The sequence below is a fragment of the Phyllostomus hastatus genome, unplaced genomic scaffold, assembly GCF_019186645.2.
Source record: "Phyllostomus hastatus isolate PE091 unplaced genomic scaffold, TTU_PhHast_1.1 phas_contig_283, whole genome shotgun sequence".
Lineage (NCBI taxonomy): Eukaryota > Metazoa > Chordata > Mammalia > Chiroptera > Phyllostomidae > Phyllostomus > Phyllostomus hastatus.
In genome coordinates, this window is record NW_025333833.1 from 17979471 (window position 1) to 17991920 (window position 12450).

At 35.1% G+C, this 12450-nt stretch overlaps 1 protein-coding gene across 1 annotated transcript in view; it reads right to left on the bottom strand.

The window, feature by feature from the left end:
• Positions 1–12450, bottom strand: part of SYT14 (synaptotagmin 14) — a 216597-nt gene that overhangs the window by 165505 nt on the left and 38642 nt on the right. The window contains exon 3 of the mRNA XM_045838675.1: positions 1057–1221. Within this exon, the coding sequence (XP_045694631.1) occupies positions 1057–1221 (165 nt within the window). The remainder of the gene's footprint in view (positions 1–1056; positions 1222–12450) is intronic.

Sequence of the window (12450 nt, forward strand, 5' to 3'; positions counted from 1 at the left end):
CAGACAGAAGCCCTCTGGGCTCCCCCATAATGTTTAACAGTGTAAAGGGGCCATCAGACCACAGAAACATCAGAGATGCTGAGCCAGAGAATCACTGGAGGCTGCCCAAAGAGCTATCTTTAGCCAGTTCATTCTAAACAAATGATCAAAAAGCAGGACTGAATTATGAGAAATAAATCAAACTACATAAAGTTCTATCGTTCACTAATGCAAGTCACAGATGTAATTCAATAACATATTTTTATAAACAATGAGGCTATCACTTTTTAAATTACAAGGAAAAACCATATGTACATAGACAAGACAAGCAAAGTTTCTCTGTTAGAGCTCCTCAAAACTCTTCTAAACCAATGCCTTTATAATGGTCAGGTTTCTTCTGTTATCATTTACATAATCCACTCATTGGAAATAGCAAAGAACTCAGTAATTTTTAAAAAAAAATCTCCAAGGAAAACTTTTCCATAAGAGTTTAGAGAGAACACAGAACCTCATCTCTCCTGGTACCGAGTAAGTTAATATAATGCCTGAGATGCAGGCCAGGGAAAAGAGCACTAATTTTTATACCTAGACTTTAACTGTACACTAAGTCACTTAAAAAAAAAATAACCTTCTCCAAACAATAAAATTATCCATCAGCTGAGATTTCAACAGCAGGTAAAGGAAAGGGTGAATACTTGCAAAAGCCTTCTAGGCACATGGGGGAAGCTAACTAGAGAGTTATCTGGATAAGAGATTTAAGGTATATAAAGTAATAAGATACTCCCTTCTTCTTAAAGCATATGTATTTGTATTATATTCTAAAGAGTAAATCTTATATATGAAAAATAAAAGTTACTTTGTAATAGTATCAATCTACCTTTATGCAATATATTAGCAATTTGTGGACAACAGAAAGACAACTGAACCTAAGATACTTAACAGTCTTTCACTCTCACAGACTAGTTCAAATGTTAGTTTACAGTGCATGTCAAAACCAAACTATTTATTATATATCAATAAAATAATAGGATAGTACAGACATAAAGAACAAACAAGAGAAGCAGTGATGGTACTTACAAATTTTATCTTGTGAGTTCCTCCTTGTACTGTATCCTGAACCAAGATCTGGAAACCCGCCAACATTTTCAAAACAGAACTTCTTATTAATATAGAGAAAAAGGAGCAGCATCAAGATAATAAACACCCCAACAGCTGACAAAAATCCAACTGCCTCTGGAGATACTAGAGAGAAAAAAGTCACAGCTGTAAGCATTTATTCCTCTTTAAGCTACAAATAAGAAGGAAACCCCCAGAGAAATGTTAGATTACTGTCTTATTTGAATTATATTTTTAAACTATCATAGTTCACAAGTGTTTAGTTTATAAGAAAAACAAAACTGCACAGTTTAATGAACTGTTCAATTCACTCAACAGCATTTATTCAACTCTTCTAAAAGTTTCCCTAGAAATTACATTGGGACAATCTTAAAAGACAAGAGTCTATAAATTAGGCGGTTTAATGTTTAGTTCATTGAAGAGTATTACAAAAATTTTAACACAAAGATTACAAAAAATATTTCCCACACACAAATATATTAATCAAATTTGTGAGAATGTATATAATTATTCTTTTTTTGATCCACATTCGAGGACATTTTTTAACTGCAGAGAGAGAGAGAGAAAAGAAAGAAAGAAACATCAATGTGGGAGAGAAACATAGATCGGCTGTTTTCTTGTACGTGCCCTGACAGGGGATCAAACCCACAACCTGGATACCTGCCCTGACCAGGAATCTAACCCACGATCTTTTGGTGTATGGGATGACACTCCAACCAACTGAGCCATACCAGCCAGGGCAATATATAAAGAATATATATATTCTATATATAAGGAATATATATCATTATTCTTATCTCTAAAAGCTTCAGTAGCCCTTTTTTATTAAATGATCTTTGGACTTAACCTGACATTCAAAACTCCAGCCTCTCTTTTTAATATTACACTCCAATCAAATGGTTCTACTCATTTCCTCAAAATCAGCTACATGTTATTACCACAAACCCTATTTTTTTTCAACCTCTTCCCCTTGCCTGGAAAGAGCAAGTCTCCTCTCTACCACATCCCACTCATCCACCCAACTAACCAACATCTTTGGAGCAGCAGCCATACACCAAACATTACCATATACACAGTTTCTGACTTCCAAGAACAGTCCAGTGAAAGCGGTTACAACATGGCATAACAGAGGCTATGACTGGGGAAGAACAAGGACTACGAGACCTACAGAAACACTTAATCCAGCGTTGAAAGTTCAAGTAAGCTTTTCTGAAAGCAGTGACCTCTATGATTATGTTTTAAGAATTAGTAAGAATTACCTGAGTTAATGCAATTGCAGGCAGAAAAAATACCACGTGCAAAGGTGCAGAGATAAGAGATCATTGTATATTCTAGAAACTCCATGAAACCTTGTTATACTGAACTATTGGATTCGAAGAATCTGATCTCAAAAAAACACATGAAATCAGCCCTGACCAAGCAGCTCAGTTGGTAAGAGCATCATCCTGATATGCCAAGGCTGTGGGTTCGATCACAAGGCAGGACAGCTGCAGGAAGCAACCAGTGAATGCACAAACAAGGGGAAGGACAAGCTAATGTTTCTCTCACTCTCTCTTCTTCCCTTCCTCTCTCTCTCTCTAAAATTAATCCATAAAACTTTTAAAAATTTTTATGTAAAAGAAAAGAAGACATGAAATCAGCCACAGAGATTTATTAGCATGAAAACATAAAATCTTCTCCAACTTCTTCAGTCCTCAGCAACCCCTCCTCTTTCCTTTCAGCATCTGCATTATTTGTCACTACAGCAATCATTTGGATTTAAGAGGAACTGAAGTTTCATATCCCCAGTGCCTTCAATATAATACTCAAATATTAGTTGAAAATAAAGCCTAAGCTCCAAATGCCCTCTACAACCTACTCTTTCTTCCTCCGCTGCTCAAATAGCAACTGAAATGTCATTTCCCCCAAGATTCTTTTCTTAATCAGAAGAGCCATGACACTTAGCATCTAACTCACTTTTTAAAATACAGTAACCAACCAGTCAGCGATGAGTGCTTTAATCTCCTAGATTTTCTTTATTTGTAAAAGCCAGGCATCCCAGGTGTAGAAGTGATATGACACTGTATGTATTCAAAGTTGGGCCAACAGTATCATCATAGAGGGTGGAGCAAAGAATGACAGTGTAAGAGAGAGACAATGAGGAGAGAGGGGAGGAGGTGACAAGAATGGTACAAGTGCTAAATGAATATCAGGCTGATGCTGAGGAACAGTTCTTGCTACCCAAACCAAGAAGACAATGATGCCCTGCCCCTCTCATTTCCAGGCTGAAAAAATATAAGGAAAGAGAACAGTATTTTAATAAAAGGATATAAAACTTATGACAAAAGCAGTGGTATATATCAACCCAAAAGGATGAGATAATGATGAAAACAAAGAATTATCAAGATTTCTAAAAGATAGGAAGGTTAGAAGCGAGACAGAACCTGGTATGAAGAGGCAAAATGCTCAATATACTTTGAAAAAGCAAAGTGCTCAATGTATCTATATTCAACATTATACTGTAAATAGCAAATATGTACAGAAGCTCCCCTTTGTCACTCAGAAATTTGATGCCTTAAGTGAACACACAGGGTTAGATAATATGCAGCCTGAAAATCTCCCACTTCTTAGAAAACTAAAAGAGAAAAAAATACAGCTCATCTCACTTAAGACGACTAGTTATTGATAATAAAAAATAGCAACAAACATACAGCATGTATTATGTGCTACTCACTGTTTTGAACACTTTACATATGCTAACTCTTTTAATCTTCACCATTACACTAGTATTAACCCCATTATAAATTGTGGTGCAAATATATTAAATAATGTGCCCAGCCAGTAAGGGGAAGAGGCAGGATTCAAACCCTGTCTGGCTCCAGAGTCTCGGTTTTTAACTACTGCTCATACCACTTCTCCTATTTTCCTTCTCTCCTTCCCTTCTTGCCTCAATCCTTATGTTTACGTTCCTCTTTCATCCCTCTCCTTCCCATTTTTAAATTTAGTCTAGGGGAAAAAAACCAACTATAAACAAGTACAACAGGGCAAGTGCGGTAATAGAGGTATGAGTATAAAGTATTACTGGAACACAAGGAAGAAATACTACCTGGGGAAGTTACGAATGCTTCAGAAAGGATGCAACACTGGCACAGGGCATTAAAAATTAACAGAACTCTATGAAGCAGTAAAAGGGCAAATGAAATAGCATGGTCAAGGGCACAGAAACAATGTGCACGCATTCATCGGCACTGATGAGGCACAGATGTGGCTGTCTTGCTTACCTGTGTATTCTCAAAGCACCTAGTACAATGCCATGTAGCTGACATCATAGAAACATGTACGAATGCACATGTGTGTTCAGGAAAGACAAATACACACAAGGAGAGCTGTGACGAGATGAAAGCAAGGTCCAAAATGTCGAAGAACATTCAATGCCATCCTAAATCTTATATACTTAATGAACTATTTTCCTTAAAACAATTAGGAATCTGAAATACAGCAGGAAGTGAATGGTGACAAAAATATGAGTTCTTAAATCAAGTTGCAGCAGTGGTAACAGAAAAGGGAATTCTAGTCTCTGTTCAAGGAAAACCGATAATAACCCAGTGTAGAGAATGTGAATAAAGTTTAGGATAATTCTAAAGTTTCTAGCTTAAGTAAATAGTAACACCATTAGCCAAATGAAAAAAATATAAGACATTGTTTAGGGAATGGGGCTCGGAGGGAAGTAGGAGGAGAGGGGCAGACTTAGTGCTTGGCCTGTTACATTAGAAACATTGGCAGAATGTTTCAGTTGCGGAGAGTAAAGAGGGGAGTATGTGTATAGTGGGTGCTCTGGTGGAGGTCAGCTCAGGTATAAACGACCTGGGAGTTTTCCCTTCGCTTATCCTATTCCATGTGAAAGACTTCACCAACTAAATACAAGCCAAACTGGCAAATGATAGGTGCTAGGCCTTGTTAATGGTAAATCTCTTATTTTATAAAATTTTAGATAAATATTTTAGATATTGTGACACTGGAAAAATTTTAAAAAACCTTCCCCACTAGGAAAAGATGAAAGATATCTACTGTAAACACACCACTCACACAATTCCCATGCCATCCACTGCCTAAATGTCCATTCTCTGCATTAATTGAAAAGATTTTATATAGTTAAAATTTTTAAATGATAATATGGTTGTAGACAAAAAATAAACAACATATTTTCTAACAGAAAAGTATTAAAAAGCTTTCAGACTTCTATTTTCATCCTTATCTCAGGATTAGAATAATATTTACTTCAAACGACATGATATTAGAAGTTGGCCAGTAACAATTCTAAGTATAAAAACATTTGATAAATGCCACTTGTGCATAAAACTGCAACAGAAATACAAAAAAAGTTAAACTAAAGACAGACATGAATGCTATAACACCCTTGAAAAAGTAAAATTATACTAACTTAGACCTCAGTAATATAAAATGTGTTCTCATCCAAAAAAGAGGGAAATTCACCTCCAAAATTCTATTTATTTTATGAATCTTCTTATAAAGCATAAATATTTCAAGATGCTGGTTAATCTATCCACACGTGAACACACTTTTTTCAAATATTCTAGATCATACACTGCAGACAAGTAAACGATACTTAAGGAGGACCTTCAACACTCTTTTAATTGCACACAGCTACAACCTCAATACAGCCCAATTTTATAGGTATGGGTATTGAAGCTCAGGAAAAGTACAATTTGTGAGATCTTAAAAGTATTATTTAGTGATAGGATCTTGATTTGAATGCAGGAGCACTGACTCCTGTTGCCAAAATGTTAAATATTAATTCCCATTGCTCCCTATTGGCCTGGTAGTTATACTTTCTTCCATTTTAAACTTTAATGCTCCAAACAATTTCGTGATAGTTAAGTTCGTCTTTAGATTAGTAAACTGAGGCCCAGAGAGTAATTAGCTTGTCATGAAGGTCATGAATCTAGGAAATGACAGAGTCTGGATTTGAACCCAGACATTCTGACTCCAGAGCCCATGCCATGGCCTTAAACACCAAGCAACACTGCTTCCGTATCTGCCCACCTGCAATATAAAAGGGGAGGGAAAGCTATGTGACCAAAGTATACAGCTTACACATATACTATGAAAAAGTATTTTACAGTTTATCTTTTATAGATGTTAAGAGAGAGCAAAAGATTTCAGCTTTCTCAAAATAAACACATAACTTATAAAACTGGAATCATAATTTTTATATTCAAGATGCTTTTCAAAATATTCTAAAATAAATTTTAGCACTATGCTTAGAAACCAAAATCAATGGTACATCCTTATTAATATGTCATGTTTAAAAAGTTAATAACAAATAAAAGTTTGAAAACTGGAAGTATTCTATAAAGTTGATGTTCATTAGTAATGCTCAATAAAAATATAGGTAATGTTTCTGTGAGCTCTATGATCCTCTCTATGAAGTATCTAAAGACAATTCTGAAAAGTAAAACAGGGTACAAGGTACAATAATGTCACCAGAAAATAACAAAGTTTAGCTTATTGAAGATTAATGATTATTTATGCTATGTCTACTTACCTGGCTTTCTCTGTTATCTTTACTGTATATATAGAAATAGCTATACATACATTTAGAAAAGATAAATTTGCTTAAAAACTACTATTTTTGTCAAAATTCAAGCTTAAATAATTAGCATTAAAATTCATTTTAATGTCTACAAATAAATTGACCATAGAAAGAAAATGACAAAAGAATAGTCTTACAAAGTAAGACCAAATCCATTTTGACTTGAAAGTATTGCAGAAGTTACCTAAATTCGACTTGCCATTTTATCACAAAAGAACATTTTCTATGAAAAGTTTATTAAAAACTAGGATATATGTAAAATTAAGTATAAGGGAAATACTTATTAAGCCAATATATTTTCAATATCTATTTGTATTATTATACAAATGATTTCTTCTCTAAATCAAACTTACTTTTATCAAAACAAACTATAAATTATAGGATAAATTTTACAAAACTATTCTATCCATTATATTTCATATGCAAATTTAAATAAAAAGTACCTATGCTTCTTATAATACTTTTAAAAAGGATAAAAAGAAACAACTTACAATTTGTATTGCAAGGTCTGTACTGCTGATTTGTCCTGCTGGGCATGAAACACTAGTCCTCCAACTACATGTCATGGAGACTTTAATAATTCATTTAATAGCTGCAATTCTATCTCTTGAATAAAATGTAAACTATGTAAGAAGTCAACTTTTATTTTTAATAAAACACTTTCACTTCTGCTATTATGAAACAAATACTGATAACAGTAAAAATAAAAAACGTTTTTATTTAGTAAAGTAGTAAGTGTTTTTCTGGTATTCTAATCAGTAAAATTCCACAATTTGTTTTGCTTTAGTTTGAACATAAAATAGAGAATTTATCAGTATTTCCATGAAATAATGAAAAAAGATAAAAGATCAATTTGATATGTTTAAATTTCCTTTGGAATATCTCAATTGCTTCCATAAATAAAATCTTCCTTGAAATTTCTACAATGCGATATAAAGAATGCAAAGCTGGAAAGACAGCATACAAATCGAAGAAAGAAATATAATAACATATAACTATTAACTCAATTTTAATTTTAAAAACCAGTTAAAGAAAAAACAAGCATTTACTCAGAAGTGATACAATCCATTGCTGAGTAACTTAAAGTGGCAACGGAGGGGAAGGCACAGATGGCAGTGATGCCTAGAATTTCAAAAATAAAGCTGCCCTCTTGGAAAAGTTACCTGACAAAGTTGATAAAATAAATTCTACTCCACTTGTTTCAAATGTCAAACCAGATTGAAACAATATTTCTTTTAAGTACCATGTAATAAATTGACATTTCATTCAACATCATAATAGCAACAAAAAATCCTAAATCAATTTTTTTGCTATCCAGTTGTATTATTTTTTTAATTGTTATTCTATTACAGTTGTCCCAATTTTCCCCCCTTTGCCCTCCTCATCCCAGCCTACCCCCCGCTCCCACAGTCAATCCCCACACTGTTGTCCATGTCCATGGGTCATTTACACATGTCCTTGGCCTAGTCCCTTTCCCTTCTTTCCACCATTATCCCCCTCGCCCCTCCCCTATGGCCACTGTCAGTCATGTTTCCATGTCTCTGGTTCTATTTTGCTTATCAATTTTTGTTCACTAGATCCCTCTTGTAAGTGAGATCATATGGTATTTATCTTTCACTCTGTGGCTTATTTCACTTAGCATAGTATTTCCCAGTTCTATTCATGCTGTTGCAAAAGACAGGAGCTCCTTATTTCTTTCTGCTGCATAGTATTTCATTGTGTAAATGTACCAGTTTTTTAATCCACTCATTTACTGATGGGCGCTTAGGCTGTTTCCACCACTTGGCTACTGAAAATAGTGCTGCTATGAACATTGGGGTTCATAAATTCTTTTGAATTAGTGTTATGGGATTCTTAGAGTATATTCCCAACAGTGGAATTGCTGGGTCAAAAGGCAGTTTTACTTTTAGTTTTTTTAGGAAGTCCCATACTGTTTCCTACAGTAGCTGCACCAGTCTGCATTCCCACCAACAGTGCACTAGGGTTCCCTTTTCTCTACATCCTCGCCAGCACTTGTGGTTTGCTGATTTCACTTGTAATATTTTAGATATTAACCCTTTATCAGATGTATGGTTTGCAAATATTTTCTCCCATTCCATAGACTGCATTTTCATTCTGTTGATTGTTCCTTTTGCTGTGCAGAAGTTTTTTAAAAACTTAATGCAATCCCACTTCCTTATTTTTGCTTTCATTATCTTGTTTATGGTACCATATCCAAAAAAATCATCCCCCAGACCAATGTTAATCTTCCCTGTTTTCTCCCAGTAGTTTAAGCAGTTTCATATCTTACACTTAAGTTTTTAATCCATATTGAGTAATTTTTGTATATGCTTGTAAGATAAGGGCCCTAGTTCATTTCTCTGTATGTATATATGCAATTTTCCCAAGACTATCTCTATCTCCTTCACCCTCATTTGTTCTTGCCATCCTTGTTGAAAAAGCATGCATCTACAGTTGACAGCAGATGCATAAATTTAGTTCCGGGCTCTTTAATTATATATGCTTTTTAAATGCTGTTTCATTCTATTTCGATTAATACAGCTTTGTAATATAGTTGAAATCCGTGGGTATGATGCTTCCAGCTTTGTTCTTCTAGCTTAAAATTTCTTGGTTTGGGATCTCCTGTGCTTCCAAGCAAAGTTTAGGATTTGGATAGGGACTGCACTGACTTTGTACATCACTTTAGATGGCATGGACATTTTACCAATATTAATTCCTCTAATCCATCAACAGAGGATGTCTTTCCATTTATCTGTGTCTTCTTCATCAATGGCCTACCTTTTAGAGCACAAGTCTTTTATCTCTGTGGTTAAGTTTATTCCTAATTATTTTATTCTTCTAGTTGCTATTGTGAATAAGATTGTTTCCCTAATTTGCTTTTCAACAATTCATTTTTTGTATGTGTATAAAAACATGACTGATTTTTCTATATTAATATTGTGTTCCACAACTTTTATTGAATTTGCTTATTATTCTAGAAGCTTTTTGTTGTTGTTGTTGAGTCCTAAAGGTTTTCTACATGTATGATCATGATCATGTCACTTTCTGTCTTAAATTCTATTTTGTCTGATATAAGTATAGCCATTCCTGTATTCTTGTGGTTACTATTTGCATAAAATATATTTTTTCATCTCTTCACCTTCAGATTATATGTGTCTTTAAATCTAAAGTGAATCTCTTATTGGTAACATATTACTTGATCTTGTTTTTTAATCCACTCAACCATTCTATGCCTTTTGATTGGTGAGTACAATCCATTTAAATAAAGGTAATTTTTGATAGGTGAGGACTTACTATGACCAATTTGTTAGTTATCTTCTACCTATTATGCAGATGCTTTGACCCTCTCTTCCTCTCTTGGTGGCTTTCTTGGTTATCTGATCATTTTTTTGTAGTAATTAGCTTTGATTGTTTTTCTCTTTATCCTTATGCATCTATTTCAGGTTTTATCTTTGCAGTTAGCTTGAGGTTTGCATAAAATATCTGGTAGTTATAATCATTTGAGTTGATGACAATTTAACTTTAATTGCATCCAGAAACTCTATACTTTTACCTCCCCCCACTGTATTCTTATAGTCAGAGTTTGCTTTTTATATTGTGTATCCATTAACAAAATTTAATTTATGCTTTCATATACTTTTGTGTTGACGTTTAGCGAGTTTTTGTTTTAATTTCAAGAACTCCTTAAGTACTTCTCCTATAGCAGATTTAATGGTGATAAATTACCTCTGGTTTTTACTTATCTGGAAAAGACTATATTTCACTATCATGGTTAAATATATATTTTTTCAGGTATAGTATTCTTGGTTGGCAGGATTCTTCTTTCAGTTCCTTGAATGTATCATCTTACTCTCTCCTGGCCTGCAAAGGTTCTCTGCTAAGAGACCTGCTGATTGTCCTATAGAGGTTCCCTTGTATGTGACAAGTTGCTTTCCTCTTGCTGCTTTCAAAATTCTTTGTCCTTGACTTTTGACAATTTGATTGTAATGTCTTTCAATGTAATCTTCTTTGCATTATCCTGTTTGGGAGCATTTCAGGTTCCTGAAACTGGATATCCATCTCCCTCCTCAAACTAGTTAAGCTTTTAATCATTATTTTTAAAAGCTCCCTATGCCCTCCCTCAACCACCTTCTCCATATGGGACTCCAATAATGCATACCCTGGCTCTCCTGATGGTGTCCCATAAACCCCATAGACTTTCTTTACTATTTTTTATTCTCTTTTCTCTTCTGACTGGATAATTTAAATGCTGCTGGGTCCTGATGCTTTCCTTATACCCAGTCGGAGAATGTTGTGGCAAACAGTACCTCCCTCGACACCAGGGTGTTCACATGAGTTCAGTAGTGGAACTGGAGTCCAAGGCATGGATGTATTGGTACATCTACAGCAGCACCAAGGCCTGGGGTGCAGGCAAAGGCAGATCAGCTGCAGCCCCAGTGTCTGGATGCATGTAGAATGGTTGTGAAGCTAGGACCTGGGGCATTAATATAGTGGCACCAGGATGGGGGTTGGGGGTTAGAAGGCCAATGTTGGCTCCAGCCTGGGAGTAGGGAGAAGCAGAGATGGCTCCAGACCCCATGTGAGGCTGCTGCAATGGCTCTGCTCCTGGGAGGTAGTGGGAGACATAGTGGTATGTGCTTCAGGGGGATACAACGGGGTTGACTCTAGGCAGCTCCTTCATCTGGTCTGTGTTGCCAAGACTGTGGAGGTCCTCTGTTGCAAAAGCTGCAAGTGCCCATGGCAGTGGCAAGGGCTATTGGGTTCCTCGATACTAGTGGAGAAGTTGGTAGAGTCTTTTCGCTATTCTTTTTGCCTCTAAAGGGAGATCGTGGCCAAGGGAATCCCTCTTGCAGGACTAAAGGATGAGGTAATGCAAGTAAAATGCTTCCTCTGCTTTTCCATATGTCTTTTTTTCAGTTTTTATGCTCCACTGGATTGCTGTACCTTCTTCACTGTATTCCACAGCTTTGCTCAAATTATTTTCATCTGTAGTTGTTTAATCATTCGTGTGTGTTGGGGGCAGGGGATAAGTGACCTTCTTCTAGTCTATCACTTGCTGATGTCATCTCTAACTACTTCTCTTCCTAATGATTAAAATATCATATCCTTTTGCTCACCTTAAAAAAAACCCTTAGAATTTCCCCTCCCCTAAATTTGGTTCATTTTGAGAAGAGTCTTTGATAAAAATAGTGCATAGTTCAAGGCATATGGGTTTACTGTATCTGAATACATATGTATGCAATCAAAAGTCCATCTACCTTAAAAGTGTATCACGTATTCTTATTACCACTAAACAGGTCCAGCACATGATAGTGGTGATAAGAACTCCACATTGTATTATGTTCCTATTTCCATACAGGAGCTTGAATGTTAATAACTATTTACTTGAATTCCCATTGCATGATGAATAAAGAATGTGGAGCTCTATTTTGCAAAGTAATGTCTTTATTGACATACACACCAATGGATATAATGAAGACAAAAATAATTGAATTGTTTTAAAAATTACTCTAAAAGAGCTCTAAGACATTCCCTCTGATTTCAGCTGCAGATAGATTTACTGAACAATCAGTGAACAAGCATGGCAGTGCTGGAGCAGAATCAAGTAGGAAGCAGAGTTTTGGTCTTTAGAGGTTGGAAATACACATTTTAAACCAATGAAGTAGGAACTAATTTCAATTTAAATTGCTTTATAAAATAAGGAGTGGTGTTACAGGTTAACTAAAACAACTGTAAGAAAACCAGCATTAATCACATAGCTG